Here is a 19,265-nt window from a genome sequence, read left to right as displayed (position 1 = left end):
GACCCGCTGACTGCACAGCTGCCGGGCACTAGCAGAACACAGCAGCTCTGGCTCAGCTGCCTTCTTCGCGATGTGGGAGCTCAACTGGGCCCGTCCCTTCCTTACCACAGGGGGCCTGAACCTCTGCACAGTCTGCAGTTCCACCAGCTCAGTCCTAGTTTGCATGCTAACCTGCATGTGATTCTTTCCCTCACATCCGGTCAGGATGATACTACACTGCACCTCGCGGAGATGCTACAAGAGCATTGCCTTTCCTTCGCAGGGCTGAGTGTCCACACAGACAAGGCCCCACGGGCGATCAGAGTGTGACAGAGTCATCCCAACAGCTTTGGATACACTGAACTGGCTGTTTTTGAATGCTATGGGTGCACAGAAAGTAAGACAAGCGCCTAATCTCAAGGAAGAAACTTATAGTTCAGAGGGAGAAATAAAACGAGGTCACCTACACTACACCAGCACCAGATGGCACTGATTAAGGTGGAGTAGGGAGAGAGGAGGCACACAGGGAAGGCAGCGTGAAGAAGAGGGGCAGGGGGAGGCAAGGACCTTCGGCTGGGGCAGGTGGGGAGGGCCTCCTCACTAGCACACCCGTGGGAAGCAGGGAGCTGAACCAGGCAGCAAGTCACACGTCGCGTTTCGTTGTGTTTGCTTTGTCACCTCGCCACATCTGCAGGGCTCTGGCAAACCCTGCTGGGCTGTTACGTGCTCTATCAGGCCCTGACGACTAAACCAGGGCTGCGGGGGAGAAACGTGCATTGCTTTGCCATCAGTCTCGGTGAGTGAGTCCAGCAGACGAGGCTCACAGCTGTCAGGCACAAGTCTGTGTGTCTGGGCCACGAGGTGAGCATGCTGAGGCATCTTTATCGTCCTTCCTGGTCCTCTTGGAAACCAAGGACAACTATTTGGTGGTGAAACAAACGTCTCAAAAGGAAATTATGAGGAAAGCATTACTGTACCAAAAACAGCCTCAGGGAGTTAAAGGGACCTTCGAGTATAAGCAGGGACTTATCTGCTTAGCGGGAGGGACTGACCTAGCTGCTCTTTGGTGAACTTCTGGCTCTTCTAGGAGGAACTGTTTGTGGCCTGCCGTACATGCAGCTGGCTCGGATGCTTCCTGAAGCATCCTCTGCAACCTCTGGCTGACAGTGGCAATGGATTCTCCAGGCCTTGGACGGCCGGAGAGGATGAAGCTCCTCGGGTGTGAGGAAAGGGCAGCAGGGTCCCAAAGGAGGAAAATGGTTGGCTTTTTAAAAGTCATTAATACACCAGTTATCATTATTATTTTTGCATGTGTTGATCCCGGAGCTTAAGCTCAGGGCCTGGGTGATGTCCCTGAGCTTTGTCACTCGGGGCTGTCACTCTACCACTGGAGCCATAGAGCTCCACGGCTGGCATTTTTTCTGGTTAATTGGAGACAAGAGTGTCACAGACTTTTCTGCCCGAGCTGGCTTCAAACTATAATCCTCTGAGTGGCTGTGACTGCCGGCATGTGGTGCTGGTGCCCAGGAAAATGGTCATTTTTTAAGACCTCTGCTAATAAGCAGACCTGGATGTTGTCTGAGACTAACTCTACTTGCACAACTGTTTTTGCTTTCCATGATATTTTAGCATGAACTAGACAAAGATGAACTTGTGAAAAATAGAAAATAGAATGGCTGACAAAGATACCAAAATAGTTCATCAGAACAGAACAAGATGGATGAAAACACAATTCACTGGGCCAGATGTTGAGTTCAAACAATGTGCAAGGAAGAAATGAGATAGGGAAGATCTGACTTAGAAGCAAAAACTCTAGGAAAAAGGATAGGTTAGCTGTTGTACGATCTAATCTAAGCCAACTCTGATTTGGCTGCATTCTGAACAATCATGTCCAAAAGAAAAGGCAGGATGATACATTCTGTGTCCATCAGACCATACTTGGTGTGGAATGCTTGCTTCTACCATGCTCATCCTTTCCTACTGGTGGGAATCTGCACAAGTTCATTTCTTACAGTTCTGGAGGCTGAAAGTCCAAGTTCAAGGAGCCAGAGGATTTAATGCCTGGTGAAGGCTTACTTCCTCAGAGAACCCTTACTTACCGAGGAGGGAGTATAAATGGCGAATACTGGCTGTTTAAGTTAAACTAAACAGACTTCCTTCCTTTCTAACTCAACAAGTCTGTAACATTGTAAGGTACATTAGAATCGAAAAGGAAAAGAAAATTCACTGGTTTGCACAAACGGAATTGACTATGGTACTCCTACCCCCGACCCGCTACTTCTAGAGGTTTCTGGTTCTAATGTGGAGCCACCATTTGCATAGGAAAAAGTACTGAGATCCAGGCACTTTCCTAGGATCAGCGCATGTGATGTCAGAGTGATGTCTAATTCCCCTGCTCCAGGGGTAAGTACTGAGTGTAAGGTCTGTGTTTTCTGCGTCTCCACGCCCTCTCGTGGTGCTCAGCACAGTGTTTTGAGACACTGCCGATGCCTAAAAAAAGTTGTAGAAGCATTGATGCAAACAAGCGTCTACACTTTGCAGCGACATGATCAGACAATGGGCTCCATGAGAAGATGCAGAATGGCAGAGGCTGATAGCATAGGACTCTGCTGAAGGTACACTGAGAGCAGCTGTTTCACTACAACAAGTGTGAGATGGTCCAGAGGGATGCCCATGAACCAGAGCCATTCGCAAGGGAGAAGCGGCGGTCTCCCGCAGCTCTGGGCTGTCCCCGTTACCTCTGTGCCTCTGATCTGGTGGTGGATCTGGTGGTGGCACCGGGGGGCTCGTCATCTTCCTCCTCCTCCTCCTCCTCATCGGAGTCCTGATCTTTTTTGTCCTCAGTTGCTTCAGAAACTGATTTCTGGCGTTTTCTCTCTGGCTCTGAGGAGTCTGTGTAGATAGAAGGGTAACACCTGGCTTGTGAACTTCCCAAAGACACTTCCAAATGAGAGGCTTAGAGTTTAGAACTTAGGCAAGGAGGGCCTTGGGGTAGAAGAAGTGGTTTTCCATTTCCTTTTATTTCAGCACTTGCAATTCACAACTGTTTAATTTAATCCCAAACACATTTGGGATAGTTTACTTATGCAGTTCACAGCCAGCATTTGTGAGATTCACATGCACTTGGAAAAGCATCTGGGATGTACCATTTCTGACACAGGATTAGAGCTAGTTCACACAGATTTACACAATTGCAATGCTGGCTTTCTCCCTATCCAAAACACAACGTGAAAGAGAGGTGTACTTCTTTCTGAAATAATCAAGCTTTGTAATTAAGAATGTGCTAGAGACATACCAGTGTCATCTGACAGTGTGAGGGAACGCTTGGGCTTCCTTCCTCTCCGACGCACGCTGGCAACTGGTCTTTCTTCATTGTCATCCTGGAAACAATGAAATTAATCTTGAAAAGTTGGTCTCTTGAGCACTAAGTTGATTTCTAAACAATACATCTTGATAAGAAATGCACTTACATTGCTTATACTCCTTTCTTGTAGGTTGGCTGTTTCTTTATTGGACTCATCTTTGAAAAAAAAGGGAAATCTTTATTACTATTATATTTCAACGATTAGTGTGATTTGTTAGCTGTAATATACCAATGATACACAGTCACACAATTTATTATTACTTCTTATCAGGAAACTAAAGATTGCTATAAATTAGGAAACCATAGATTTCATTTCTGATTTGCACCAAAGAAGCTATGTGATCTGGGCAGGTCATTTCAACCAAAAGCTCTCACACAGTTAAATGTGGGAACACCTGTGAGCAGGCTTTCTTGTGATGTTTAAGGACTGTACTTTCCTAAATTGACCACCTTACATTATATTATTTGACAGAAAATCGCTGTCATTTCACCCTTCAAAAGTCCATCAATGGCTCCTCATGATTCAATGCATAACACTATTCATATTGTTAAACTATGGAAAATAGCGCATGCTAGTAGCTCTGTCACCCTAGTTACTCAAGAGGCTTGGATCTGCAGGGTTATGATCGGAAGCCAGCCTAGGCGGAAAAGTATGTTAACATGCAAAATAAGCAGTAACATGTTGAATTGAGAGTTGTGGCTCAAGTGGTATAGCACCAGCTGTGAGAAAGTGGATTGAGAGGACAAAACAAAAACGAAACAAAAAAATCCACATCTGGAAAGTGTATGTAATAGATAAAGAATGACCCTGTTATCTTCCCACTTTGAGGTAATCATTCTCAATGTTTTGGAATACAATTTTTCTCCCTGGGCTGAGGATAAAAGCACTTAAAACAATTTAATCTTTTTAGTTCTAGGTTCTGTTAAGGTACCCAGGTAACTTGAAAAAGTATTCCTTCTCCAGGAACAGTAGGCTCTTAACCTGTATTTCTGTCTTGTGATAACAGTGCTCATTTCCAGGCTGAAAGAGGATTTCTTGCCTAAACAAACCCAGCCTATTCTGATCTGGACAGTGCAGTGCAGTGATATCCATGAATGTAATGCCTTCATTAGTTTGTCTTCCACTTCCTTTACCTTCCTTTCTGAAGGTTGTACAGACTTCTTCAACTAAGAAAGGCTCAGATCAGAGAAAAAAGAAAATAAATATATTCTGCTGGGGCCATATGAACAACTGTCAACAGGTCTACTCACTTCACTGAGAAGCAGAACGTCTACAATCTTCCCTAATAGCCACCACCCCGTGCAAGCAGACATATAAAAACACTTACCTAGAGAAGCACTTTGAAAAATTTTGCTGTATGGGCTGAAAATAAACCAGACTCCTTACTGTGATACAGAGCGAAATACTGTAGGTACATACCTGTTTGTGTTACTTTCAACTTGCTGCTCGGTGGAGACTGTTCTACCTAAGTTCAAAAAAATAAAAAACTGAGATTAGTAGTTTATCACTAACACAGACAAAGGCAAGCGATAAATGCAACTTTCACTGAGGGATATCAGCAGCCAGGATATCAGCACCTATATGTTCTACAGCTGGTCAAGTATACCTAGCAGATGTGGATGCCCCAAGCCTCTTCCCAGCCACCCTGCGGTGACACGGGAGGGGAAATGCTAGAGGCAACACAGCAGGGCCAAGGTTCTTACCACGCCCTGCATGCAACCAGTGAGCCATTTCACAATCTGGTAAATCCATTCACACGGAGCTCTCTGATCTCGCTGTCTTATGAGGAGACTATGAAAGAGAGACTGTAGGGATCACTGAACCACTTTATAGGCAGGAATCTGAGAAGCCAGAGGGGTCAGATGACTGGCCACAAGACACAGGTGTGGGAATAAGTGGCAAAGCTGAGGTTTGAATCCCATGTTCTTTTGTTAGGTCAGTGTGCATATCTGTCCTCCTTATGCTGCCAGTGAACTGCATGCAATAAAATCCTGATCCAATGTTTCACTGGGGCTATGCGTCAGGGTCAAAGATAAAAAATATCAGAAAGATAAGTATCACTGATGATTCTTCTGTACTGAAATCAGTGAGAGTAGTAATCAAAGTAGTGAGAGGAGCAATCTAAGAGAGTAGTTAAGACAGAAGGACAACTCAGAGGTGTCTCTAAAAAAGCTATTACCTTACAATTGTATAGAACAATGAATTTCTATTAACAAGAATGACCATAAGAATCTAACTACCTAAATAAATTTATATAACCAATCTCCAATGGGAATGGAAATGCGTAAAGAACAATTAATATAATTCTGCTTTACATGAAGGCATCAATAATTAGGATATTATGCAAATGGATGTCCATATTTTACTTAAGAAAGTCTTTCAAAACTTTCTAAGTGTCTAAAAAATGAACTAGTTCAAAATGTTAGATATTGGAGTATACCATTTGCATGTCAAGAGCAAGTATGTGAAGGGTTCATTTTTTATCCTCTGCAATTACTTACAGTGACAATGCCAGTATCTGTTTTGGTGTCGTCTTCTATTTAAAAAAACAAAACAAAACAAAACATAAACAAAACTCACTTAGAAAATCAAGTGTGAAAATTTGTGTGAATTGAAGATGTACCAAATACCTACTCGATTTTAATGTTGTTTCTACAGGGTATTTACGAGGTCGTCCTCTTTTTCTTTTAATAATTATCGGCTGATCTTCCTAAGGGAGAAATGGGGGGGAAAAGTCCAGCAAGAAAAGAATAATTGTATTTTCTATGATATTAATAGTTTATTTTCTCAAAGGGAGATTTAGAGTTCCACTCTAACAGGGCTCAAATCCCAGCTTTGTCACTTAAAAAGTATGATATTGATGCAGGCTGTATTTTCTTCACTACAGTTCCCTCCCTTGATCATAACAGGTGTTGTGATGACCCATGCAGTTCTGGAAAGATGAACAATGAGGCAATGGAAGTGCGTGCGCACTTGGTGCTGCCTCTTCCTTCTCTAAGGCCTGTGTGCGCCCAGGATGTGTAGGATTTCGTTCAACGCCCTTGTGGCCAAATATTGCCTTACAATAAACTGAGAAATCTACTGATTTTCTCATATAGGATGAGGAAACCTCCAAAGAGCCATTGATTATCTGGCAATCTGAGCAATGGCTATCTAGAAGCTTGGCTGATCATCAGGTTTGTGTCCCTGAACTGAAGGGGCTGGACCAGGCCACTGGCGTTCTCTGCCCGTCGGCTCTGACTGGGCAGAGCTGGGAGAGCCTGTCTGCAGCTGCAGCCTCCCAGGAACCCCCATGGCCTTCCTTGCCTCACGAAACTGGGTCTCCTCCGGTCCTCCCTGCTGCTGCTCTCGTTTCTCTCTGCTGGACTCCATGGCTCAGGTGGCCTCCTCCTGCTGCTCTGCCCTGCTCTCTGGCCTGGCAGTGATAAGCTGACAAGGCCCTGGCATAGAGGTAAACTGACCCTACACAGCCATAATGAAGTAGGTCTCATACAGATGTTTTGGTGAAACAAAGACAAAGTGAACAAAATTCATCATAATGACAGTGATAAAATATACTGTACAAAAGAGTGTCCCACTGCACTAAAAACAAAAGACAAAAAGCTCTTTCAAAAGCATGTACAGTAATGGTTTTTAAGCATTTGGCTGGGTAAGGAAGAAAGACAGTTCTCACTTCCTGCGATTTGATGCCATCCTCTTCATTCTGCTCCGTCCTGTCACCAGTGGCCTCACTGCTGCTAAGCTCATCTGCAGGAAAGGCAGAGCCGGCTGCGGCATTAGTGGCCACGGCCAGCGCTCACCCCGCCCGGGGGACTCATCCAAGGGACCCGCCCGGCAGTGGCCGTGCACGCCGCTCTCCATTTCCGCATCCCCCTCATCAAAACCAGGAAGCTCGGGGGGCTTGCTTAACCAAGAAGCAGCATGCTTTTGAGAAGAATACAATCCAAATTAAAATGTAATTCCCAACTGTATTAATGTGAGGCGCACACCCCGGGGAATCGGCGACGCGGGCTGGTGGGCGGGTGCTCTCGGGGCGCGGTCTTCCCCCTCAGGCTTTCCCTCACCTTTTTCTTCAGCCTGCAAAGCGCTGCTGTTTGTCTTGGAACTTATTTTAGGCAACTCCTCCGTATCTCTGGAGCTCTCTTCCTACAGACAGGTGGAACAAAACAGGAGGCTTCTTTCTTAAATTTAACTTTGACTCCATTCACCCTCCTTAAAATTCATTCCAAAAGCAATTTCCTAGCTGTGTTTTTGGAGTAGTTGACCTATTGAAAAATAGGTCTTTTCATTTTTTAAAAAAGTAACCATTACTGCTGCAAGCGAGACTATAAAAAGGGATTACAATTCTGAATGTAGAAAAGCATGAGATCAGGCCAAGCAATATGACAGCAAGTCCAAAATTGTTTTCCAGTGAAATGCACTTTATCTATTGTGGAAAAAGACAAAACAAGGAACTGCTAGGAACTGGCAACAGATTTCTTTGAGCAGTGGTGAGAGGAGTAAGGGAGGAGGGACGCACAAGGTTGTGAGGCAGAGAAACTGGAAGGTGCCAAAGAGAATTTCACAGATTCAGGTGAGCTAATTTAGAGCAGTTATTTCAATTACTCAGCTGTGGTCATAAAAGTTTTGAGTATAAAATGCCAAAATAGTTATATAGTAGTATATAAAACTATACAAAGTAGGACGCGATTAAGGCCAATTAAAAACTAAAGTTTTAATGTTGCTACTTTAATGGTTTTACATAATTGCACATCTCCATTTCCATTATATTTAAGTTTACTTAAATTACTTCTTCAGCCCACAATGTATCCTCATTTCTTTTTTTTTCCCTTTGTCTTATTATTTTTTTCTTGCTGGAATCTTACGCTAGTGCCAATTTTGGAAATGTGAACTCAAAACTAGATTAAAAGACTGCAAATTCACTTAAATGAATGTGTGCAAACTCTAATCATCATGAAGCGCTAACACGAGCAAACTTATAGGGAGGTTTTCAAGTCCTAAGTATTGAGGAATTCCCATCTTCCCATAAGGTACTTTGGAAGTACTGAATAATTAGGATGGAGACCTGCCATTATAGCACAGGACTCACGATGGTTTCAGAGGCGACCTGGTTGCCACCTACAACAGCAGGCCCAAACTGTATATTCAATATCAGTAGGAATTTATGTATTTACTTTTATTCATGCCAGGAGTAGGGCTTGAATTTATTGCTTTACACTTTGGCTCAGCATTCTTCCACAGCTAGTGCTTTACCACTTGAGTTGATGTGAGCTTGGCGATGTTGCCGGGTAATTTCAGATGAAATCCTGAGATTTTTCTCTGCAGATTGACTTAGAGCCAAGATCCTCCAGATCTCAGCTTCCCGAGTAGCTAGGACTATAGGGGCAAGCCACTCAGAGGTGCTCAGAGGAGATTTTCAGAGAATAGTACTTCTCCCATTTTTCTCATACACCAGTAGTTCATTGTTCTGACCCTGCCTAAGAAGGTGGGCATGGTTGAAGGATGGAAGGTAGCTTAGGAAAGTCAAAGAGCCTTTTCTGAGCAAAAATTATTTGCTCTGAACTTCTCAACAAAGAAACTCATGCACTAGAACCTCTTTGAGGGAGAGAGAAGAGGAGAAAGAAAGAAAGACAGGGAGAGAACAAGAGGGGGAGAGAGAAAAAGAAGAGAGAAAAAAGTGAAAGACAGTATGTATTCATATTTTTCCAGTTCCTGGTGTTTTTCATTCTCACTGTCTTTTTTATTTGTTTTTTTTTTTGTTTGGCTATATATACTTTTAGAATAATGCCTTTATGACTTTTATGTAGTGATATATCTTATTACATTAAGACTGTAACAAAAGTCATAAAATTAATCTCACTACTCTCCAAAGATTACTGTTGATTGTATGAAATATATACTATAGCAAACTGCTTTCCGCCTAAGAACATATTATTTCATAATACTGAAAAGATTACCTATGTATGCATTGTTTCTTCTTTGTGATTCTGATGCTCAGGTTCAGAACCCTATGCATCCTACAAGCCTACATAAGTGCTCTACCACTGGGCTATATTCCCATCCAGTTTGCAAATTTTTTTTTTTTTTGGTTGTTGGACATGGGGCTTGAACTTGGGGCCTGGGTGTTGTCCCTGAGGTTTTTGCTCAAGGCCAGCACTCTACCACTTTGAGCCACAGCTCTACTGCTGGTTTTCTAATGGTTAATTGGAGATAAGAGTCTCACAGACTTTCCTGCCCAGGCTGGCTTTAAACCACAATCCTCAGATCTCAGCCTCCAGGATAGCATGAGCTATTAACACCCAGCACAGTTTAAAATTTTTAAATGAAATAGCTATAAGGCTTTACCTAATTTCAATATTAAAACCTAATGAAAATTCAATTTCCTTCTTTGGCCACAACTGACTGCCACTTTACTCCTTGGGCTGTTAATATTTTCGTATTTTTTATTTAGTTCATTAGATACTGGGGGAAAAAAGAGAACGAATTGGTTTTAGTTTAGTGAGCAGACGCATGCATTTTATAAAGAGAGAAACACTTTTGGAACAAGGTGGAAAAAATAAAGTAGGCGAAGAGAGCAGGAGGGGGTAGACCTAGTTATCTGGATACACAGTCAATTTCAGAATACTGAGTTTCAGAAATGGAGGAACACTCAAGAGGTAGCTAGTTAGAAAGGGGGAAATGTGGGCCTAGAATGAAAGAATAGGGGCAAAGAAACATCTGTGAGCTGCCTCCTTGAGTCCTGAGACAAAAATGACCACAGGGGACAAAAACAAAACCAAAACCAATAACGAAACAGTAGTCTGATCCTACAACTGCCTATATTTTCAGGAGCAAGAGATAATCCAGAGAGAAGATAGTGCATTAATGTTTTAAAGCAATATGCATAACCATTATTTCAGTATTTTGGTGCAAACTTGCAGCAAACTCTATCTGTAATAAATACACATTATAATTTGGAAGAAAGAATCTAGCTACCTTAAGAAATGAATAATATTAAGTGGTATGTAAGTATACTAAGTTTATTTAAACTATAATCCTGAATCAATTTTGTAGTTTAAGAATTACTTGCAACTTGGTTTTTCTGGGGGCAAAGGTGAGAGAGTAAAAATACAGGTATCTTTTAAAATATGTAAACTATGTTTAAAATATGCATTGTTTAAGTGGATTATTGTTGAGGTGTACAGGGCAAGAGATATATTAGAATAAAAAACTTCTAAGTATTCACAGTGATGTAATCAGGTTATCCCACAAGCTTAAAATTACTATGCAGAAAAAAAAAATACCTTTGTGTCTTGTGTCTCGGCTCTGGAACGCGGCCGCGGCGTGGCTGCTATTCTGGAATCCAGGACACACGGGTTATCATCTGTAAATCAGTTTGGACAGAACCACAAAAGAAGGGAAGCTAAGTGAAAAATGAAAGTACAAGTTTTATTTTAAGGCAGTTTGAGACTTCCTTAGGTTTGTGATTCAGTGAAGCCAAAAGTTATTCTACATTTATCTAAAATGTCATATGATTTGAGCACTGAATATTAGTTTTTGGCCCTGGCAAAGTAAACAAGAGAATAATAAACAAACAAAAAATCCCCAAATTCTCACATGACACCCCTCCAAAAAACACAAAACAACCCCCCCAACACAAAACAGTATTTTATGGAAAGGGCTTGGTACTTTCCAGAGATATTTTCCTTCAGTTTCCTAAATGAGTTAGCACTTTAGGGGGCATAGCTTAGTAATTGGGACCATGGGCTATGCAATAAGATGGCTTGGTGCTGGAAGTCACAGTCTCTCAGAGCCTTAATTCCTATTTATTTATTTAGTGCTGGTCTTGGGGCTTGAACTCCAGGCCTGGGGACTATCCCTGGGCCTTTTTGCTCAAGGCTAGTGCTCTACTACTGGAGCAGCAGTTCTGCTTCCAGCTGTTTTTGGTGCTTTACTGGAGATAAAAGTCTCATGGACTTTCCTGCCTGGGTTGGCTTTGAACCTCAATCCTCAGACCTCAGTCGCCTGAGTAGCTAGGATTCCAGAACCATTGATACCTGGATTAATTAATTTATTTAATCCCTACCATCCCCAACTCACAGAATTATTGTAAGGGTAGAATGGGAGCTGTGGAAGAAGGTAGTTACTGCCCTCAAGAATTCTTTCACTGGCCACTCCTCTGGATATAAAAATAATAGGGTTTTTAAAGATGTCTAAAAAAAAATGATTATATATTCTAAATACCCAGTTCATCTTCTGAGGAAGGGCAATGCTTCTTTCTTTTTCTTTTTGGCACGTGCCTTTCTTCCTCTTCAACCTGGAATTAAGAATGACTATATTAAAGGCAACAAAATATGGGCCAAATCAACTTCAGTAGGGAACATAAATATCAGCTCCTACTCTTTGGAGTAGGTTGATACATAAATTTAAAAATATAATCTAGAGTAACATTTTTAGACTAACTCTAAACTTGACTCTTTATATTTGAGTATATATATATGTGTGTGTGTGTGTACATACATACACACATATATCTATATCTATATCTATATCTATATATCTCCAAATCTGTTTCTGGTTACACAGCCTATTCCAAACTACAGAAAAATGTTCATTTCACCATCTCCGAAGTCAAACACTATCTTACATCAATGGAATTTCAAAATTTATTAGTATTTTTCCAATATAAGTGGGTCATTAAATATTCTGGCTATATAATGCAGACATTTCCCAATTCTGAGGTCTGCCAAATTGTGTAAACATTGTAACTGCATAAGCAGGTGCACGGGATATGAGGAACTCCTGATATCTCATCCATTTAACTCATTATAGGCCTCCTAATGCTTTTCATAGAATACAGACAAGACCGCTACACACAATACAAGAAATGCTTGAGTTTCTAATGAAAACGTACCTCTTTAGGATTTGTTTCAACACTGTGATCTCTTACAGTTTCTGCGCTGTCTTTTCTATCACTGGATAGCTCTGAGTAGTAAACACAACAAAACAAAACAAAACAAAAAGTCTCAATATTTTTTGATCCAGTTCTTATTTTAGGTGTATATGTTGATGGGGGGCGGGCAGAGAGAAACTTTGAATGGAGTAGCAGCGATGTAAGAGGCACACAGCAGATAGGTCACAAAAGATTTTTGCTGGGATACCCTAACAGCGTGGTCAGTTTAAGTTCTATCTTCTCCATCGCTAGATATAAGGAAATAAGGATCAAGGAAGTAACATTTCTAGGGTCACAGCAGATGTCCAAGAGTTTCCTCCGTGGTACTAAGTATTTCAGGAAAACAACTGCATCATAATCATCAGATGAGAAAGCATTCACTAGTCTAAGATCACATACAAGGAAAGATGTGGGATGATAATTAGTACACCACTTGAAGGCAACCAGGCACAGTAAGAGACACTGAAAGGGTGCCTATAACTGAGACTACACTAGAGACATAGCTACACTCATATGTTCTAGAAAACAGGTCCAAGGGTGTGCAAAGTAACACTCTTTTGTAAAAGTTAGAGAAAACCCTAAAGGTCCACCAACAGAAGCAGCAAAAAAGAAAAAGCTGTAGTCACATAATGGAATAAAATAATAAAAATAAAGTAGCTAGAGTATACTAATCAATACTAATCTCAGAACATATTTCTAAGTTAGCAAATAAGGTAAAGTAAGAAATATATAGTGCAAACTCATTTACCCGAACTAGGCAACCTATGCTTAATGTTGCATATGAAACCAGAGTCTAGCTACTCAATGCAGAATGGTGGTCCCCTATGGATAGGAAAAGGAAAAGAAGATTGTGACTAGGAAGGGACAGCAAAGGTACCTATGGCATTTTTAAGTAAGGTGTAAAGAACATGTTGAATTTTAAGATTTAATTATATTAGGTAATAGATATATGAGTATTTATTATTATCACTTTTTGTTTGAAATATGACTCAACATGTTATACAACAGGATTATGAAGTCCGGCACTGGTGGTTCACAACTGTAGCCTTAACTACTCAGGAAATGGATCTACAGCATTATATTCCTAGGATAGCCCAGAGACAAGAATCAGAGACTACATTTCTATAGAACCAACAAGGTGTGGCTTACATGATAAGAGTGCCAGCTGAACAAAGGTGATGACAAGTATGAGTCCCTGAGTTCAAGCCCTGACAGCAGCGTGCACACGTATATACACGCCCACGGCCCCCCCCCCCCAACAACTGTATATAGAAGGCCCTGAGTTCAATCCCCAGCACAGTAAAGAAAAAATAATGTGTTTAGGTGTTGTTACTCACACCTGTAATATTAGCTACTCAGGAGGCTCAGATCTGAGGACGACAGTTTGAAGCCAGTGTGGGCAGGAAGGTCTATGAGACTCTTTATCTCCAATTAACCAGCAAAAAGCCGGAAGTGGTAGTGTCAGCTTTGAATGAAAAAACCAAGCAAGAGTGTAAAGTGCTGAGTACAAGCCCTAGTACCTGCACACATACAAGCCCCCTCCCCCCATATATATGGGTCTATTCCTCATATATATGTATATATGTGTGTGTGTATACACACACACATATACTTGGAATAGAGACCTACAAAGTGAGGAGGAACAAACAAAATTCTGTGTTTTGGTGAGAAGAAAATGATTAGTGTACAGAGTTGGTGGCCTACTTAGTTGTGGCCTGACCCACAAAGGTATGTCCCTGATCTGTGGCTATATTGAGACTACTTGTCAGAAGTTAACAAATGTTCAGGTATATATGTAGCACAGGATTTGTAGACAAAAGATATCCAGCTACAGACCAGAGAGACAATGCATTTTATACTTACAGTGAAACAAGTTCACTTTGAGGTTGCTGGCAAAGTTCTAGTAGCTACTTAAGGAAAACAAAAAAAAGCTTAAAGTCACCTGACCTCTCCAAGCCTCAGCTTACCTAGATGTGATATGACATTGAACATTCTCTGGATTTTAAGACTGAGATGAGAAAATTTGTGAGCCTGGCACACAGATAGCACGCAATGAATGCTAATTACAGTTAATATTTAAATGATTATAAGACATTCATTAGCTTACCTCCTTTGTTAGAAGATTTTTTATTACATTCTTCATTTACTCCTGCACCTGAATTTTCACCCTAAATATACAAAATAAAGGATTGTTTATTCTCACAAAAGGTAAAAGGGCAATAAAAGGAATGTATATAATTTGGTTGTGTGTGAAAATGCCAAAAAGTACTAGAGTACACGTTCTTTCTAATTTACTCAGAAGCTCAACAGGAGAGGGTATGGTCCTGTGAAAAGTTTCAACTTAGTAAATATATTCTTCAGTGTTTATTCTCCTGTATTTATATTGGTTTTGCGAAAAAAGGAAGTAAGAAGGGAAAAATTTCACATAATCTCTTCTCATCCAGAGAGCTCTTGTAACTTTTTCCCTTTTATTTAAAAATTGTACATACATATATATACACACATACATATGTATATAGAGATACATATATACACAGATATATCTGTATATATGTCTATCGATATCTATCTATTGGTTTGTTTGTAAGTCATGGGGCTTGAATTCAGGGCCTGGGCACTGTCCCTGAACTTTTTCAAAGGCTGGTACGCTACTAGTTTGAGCCATAGCACCACTTCCAGTTTTCTGGCAGTTAGTTGGAGATAAGCGTCTCATGGACTTTCCTGCTTGGACTGGCTTCAAACCGTGATCCTCAGATTTCAGCCTCCTGAGTAGCTAGGATTACAGGCGTGAGCTACTAGTGCCTTGCTAAGAACTGAAGACTTTTGTCACATGATTAGTTGCTTGGCAACTCTTGTATCTATCTATGTATCAACTTAGGTATCAATCTATGTATGTATGTACGTACGTATATATATATATATATACATATATATATGTATGTATCTGCCTGCCTGCCTACCTACCTACCTACCTACTTACCTACCTATCTACCTACCTACCTATCCATCTATTTCTAATGAGAAAAGGGATGTCTCAATGTACTCTATGATATTCAATGTCCCAGCTACAGAACTTCATGACTATTTGGAGGGTGCTTGGCTAGGGATGAGAGAGCAGCAGGGACTCAGGAAATGAGGTGGCAGGTCACATGTGCTGCTGGTTTGGTACATTTCAGCCTCATTGAAAATGTCTGTACATCTCACGGTGCAAACCTGAACCACACCAAAAAGGGCTCTTCCTTATCAGCACAATTTGTATGAGCTTCTAGCTAATACAAACGAGTCTTGCCATGATCTCACAGAGCCTGAGAATAAGCCAAGTTCTCTCAGTCCACTGTGGGAATGAGAGAAAATACAGTTGGTGCAATTTGAAAGCATTTTATAAAATGCCTACCACCCTGCTATGGTATTAGGGTACCTAATAATATATTATGGCTAAACAAAAACAAGTGAAACACTCTGAACCATGAAAGTGACTTTGATAGCCACACCTGGGAAATATACATACTTAGGGCAATTATGCTTCAGAATTTTAAATGTTTCCAAAAAGCATACAATGAACTTTCTCAAACTGAAGATTATTTTTTCTACATCACCAGGACAATTTAAGGTATTAAATCCCATTTTCAATTCTATTACGATCAAAACCACAAAGTTCAGAGTTCATTACCAGTGGGTATGGGTGAATATGGAAAGGCCGAGTTAAAGCTGCTGTCAGCACACCGATCTTTAGTGCACAACAGTCACTTTCAAACAAAGCAATCAATGCCAACAAGACTGAAATCATCACAGATACTTCATAGACACTTACATGCAGTAACTCAGCTTCCAATGAATACTCCCCCTGTATTTCAGCTGTTCAAAGCAAAAAGCGAGATGTTAGGAAACAGTGAAGCTTTTGAAGTGCACAGAAATACTGAAAGATATTCAGGATAGTTTAAAACAAAACTAGGTCACTTAGTAATCTTTGTGAGTTATATAAGTTTGACCAATTATTATGGACAGCCTGTGTTCTATCTTTTATCAGACAAACAATGGAAAGTAATATTGCCTGTGGTTTACTGCGGTTTTGCAGAAATCGCTATGGACTTTATTAAGTCAGTGATGTAAGTATTTTGATGATCTGAAAGCTTAGAAAAAGGTAGGGCTTAAAGTTAACTTAAGCTGTGATAAAACACTGGTTCTTTAAAAAAATAATGCTATCAAATGAAAAGTTAGATCCTATCCCCTCAAATAGCAATGGTTTGTTTATATTCTTTGGAGACGAAGTACAAGCTCTACTGTTTCTACTCAACAATGACAGAACACACATTTTTCTTTTAAACAACTTCCTTTTACATAAATAGATCTCTTACTGAATTGTATCTAAACATAGTAAAGCAATCTGAAATATAACCATGGGAACAGAAGACTTTGGAATCCAAAAATGTTACCTTCTTGACAATGAACAAATACAATGCTAATTATTTGTCCTATGAAACATACAAACCTATCTGTCCAAGTTTTACATGGATGGATCGATCACCTTCGGCATAAATGACTTTTCAAGTCTGAGTGTGGTCTTCCATGACTGGCTGGTATTTCTGTATGTAAGGCCATTTCAGATGACTTTTATCTAAGAGGGTCTAAAACCACTGACCCTCTCACCTACCCAGACAGTGGTTACAGATGGCGACTTAGGCACTTTATTCTTAGATTTTGAATAACTCCACTTCCACCATGGCTTAAGCTTCTGTATGTACATCTCAGTGGACAACTTATTTCTATGAGTCATTTCCATCTTGATATCCCTGGTCCTTGCAAGGGGAGGGGAAAACCTTAAAAGACCCAAGGTGAATGCAGCAGACATTATACATACCATCCAGGCATCTTTCTCATAGCCCCGACTATGTAATGTGAGATACCATGTCCTAGGAACAGTGCACTAGACTTAATTTAAGCCAACCAGCAAGATATATTCCTCTGGTCATAGTACTAGTCAGGATAGATGCACAAACTTAAGTTGAATGACAGTGTCTTATGATTTTGGCCTGAAAAAATAGGGCAGACCTATTTTCCAATAGGTCACAAAGGAGAAACAATGACCTCAGTGGGATAAAGAGGATAAGAAACTGAGTTTCTACTGGATGTGTGTGTGGAGGTGTCGGGACAATCTTGGATCATGCTGTGCTTGAACTGTTCGGTTTCGAGAGCTAATATTCTCTCTAAGCAAGCATTTGTAAGTGTTCTATTATGTTCCAACAAAGTCAACTGTTCCACTGACTTGTACAAATATTTCAAAAATGTAAAGAAGCTGAGCACTGGTTGCCCGTGTCTGTAATATGAGCTTCTTGGGAGGATGAGATCTGAGGATTGTGGTTTGAAGCTGGCCCAGGAAAGGAAAGTCTACAAGAATTTATCTCCAGTTTTCCACCAAAAAGCTGGAAGTGGAGCTATGGCTCAAGTGGTAGAGTGCTAGCCTGGAGCAAAATACACCTCAAAGATGGTGCCCAGGCCCTGAGTTCTAGTCATAAATTTGTTGAAGTTCAAAAGTTCCTAGTACTTTTTATGCTTGCTTTTTTGTCGGAGGCACTGAGGAGTGAATCTAGGGCAAGGCACACCCAAATCTACCAGTGAGCTTACCCCCTCTTCCCCACCAGTCTATTTTTCTTCTTAACATCTGCTTCAGAAGCAAACAACCCTCTATAGTCACAATTCTCCTCGTTTCTGTTTTCTTAACCTAGTGGCTCTCAAAATGTGATCTACTTCCATCAACCACAAAAAGGGGGGAAGTTTCCCAGGCTTCCTTCCACAAGGAAAAGGGAACAGAAAGGGTCAAACTGACATCATGGAAATAGGAAAATCATCACTGGTTTATGAGCAGAGATCAAAGATGTCCACAATGAATTCAAATCTGACCCAAAGGCCTGGGGATATAGCTCACTGGTAGATACTTGCTTAGTATTTGTGAAACCCGGGATTCAATCCTCACCACACACATCCACACAAAAATCAACACGTAAATCTGTAGTGGATTTTGCATTATACTTCAACCAAAATAACAAATAGTTACAGAATGAATGTGAAAACAGATACAGAGAAATCAGCTGCCTTCTATTAAGTTAGATTTAAAGAGATTTACAAATAAAGATAAAATGTCACCTTTCTCACTAAATTTTGTTGTTTTGGAAAATTCAGCTACTTTCTACAAAAAAGCTAACTTAGAGTGAGTTACTTATATTGAATTAATACTTATATCTTATAACATCGTTAATTTGAATTTACCTGAAAAATATCAATAGATAAAATCTACAGAGCAAATGTTCTTTGAGGTTTTCAATAACCTTCCACAGTATAAAGCAGTTTTCTAACCAAAATGTTTGAGAGCGGCAGCCATGATCCTTTCTGATTTTCAGATTAAAAAAAAAAAATCTCCAGTGTAAAGAGACTATTTCGGCAGACTAAGAAGAGGCTGTGTAAGCTTAGAGCTGAGAGCAGTTTTGGTGCTGTTACTAGGGCAGATGCCAAAGTTCAGAGCAAGAGCCGATGGTGTCAAGTATGCACGTAGGCTGCGGAACAGCCTTCTGGGAATGAGCTACTGTAGTTCTCTGGGCATTGGGTGTGTAGAGACACTTTGGAAACAAGCACTGGCTCCAGAACAGCTTTGTTTCTGCTACTTTAATTTGGAGAAATCAGATTTAAACAATGACTTTACATAAAAGGATTTTTAATGAGAAAAAATGTGTTAAAAATAAAAGAACAGAGAATTTCTTTTGAATTGTTTTAAAAGGTAAGAGGTGAATGACACCATCAAGTGTGTCAGTGTTTCATTATCAACTAGTATTGATTTTACGCTAGTATGAAAGGTAAAAACAATGCATGAGTACTGTAAAAACTCACCTATTCTACTCAGCTTTCCCACATAGGGACTTTCTGATGCCGCTGGAATTTCATGATTTTTCTCTTCCTCTGAAGGCACCACTGTCTAAAAAATTAAAGCACCATAAAAA

General features: G+C 40.5%; 1 protein-coding gene across 1 annotated transcript in view; it reads right to left on the bottom strand.

Moving 5' to 3' along the window:
- Bod1l1 (biorientation of chromosomes in cell division 1 like 1) overlaps window positions 1–19,265 on the bottom strand; it is a 48,290-nt gene that overhangs the window by 2,371 nt on the left and 26,654 nt on the right. Inside the window, exons 12-25 of the mRNA XM_048363830.1 lie at window positions 19,156–19,240; window positions 16,088–16,131; window positions 14,384–14,444; window positions 12,238–12,308; window positions 11,568–11,640; window positions 10,628–10,707; window positions 7,409–7,490; window positions 7,018–7,091; window positions 5,979–6,054; window positions 5,846–5,880; window positions 4,764–4,809; window positions 3,450–3,499; window positions 3,275–3,359; window positions 2,718–2,871 (exon numbers count right to left, since the gene is read on the bottom strand). Coding sequence (XP_048219787.1) covers window positions 2,718–2,871; window positions 3,275–3,359; window positions 3,450–3,499; window positions 4,764–4,809; window positions 5,846–5,880; window positions 5,979–6,054; window positions 7,018–7,091; window positions 7,409–7,490; window positions 10,628–10,707; window positions 11,568–11,640; window positions 12,238–12,308; window positions 14,384–14,444; window positions 16,088–16,131; window positions 19,156–19,240 — 1,016 coding nt within the window. The remainder of the gene's footprint in view (window positions 1–2,717; window positions 2,872–3,274; window positions 3,360–3,449; window positions 3,500–4,763; window positions 4,810–5,845; window positions 5,881–5,978; window positions 6,055–7,017; window positions 7,092–7,408; window positions 7,491–10,627; window positions 10,708–11,567; window positions 11,641–12,237; window positions 12,309–14,383; window positions 14,445–16,087; window positions 16,132–19,155; window positions 19,241–19,265) is intronic.

Source organism: Perognathus longimembris, chromosome 16 (genome assembly GCF_023159225.1).
Source record: "Perognathus longimembris pacificus isolate PPM17 chromosome 16, ASM2315922v1, whole genome shotgun sequence".
Classification (NCBI taxonomy): domain Eukaryota; kingdom Metazoa; phylum Chordata; class Mammalia; order Rodentia; family Heteromyidae; genus Perognathus; species Perognathus longimembris.
Note: the sequence above shows the minus strand (reverse complement) of the source record. Positions and strands in the feature narration are given on the sequence as shown.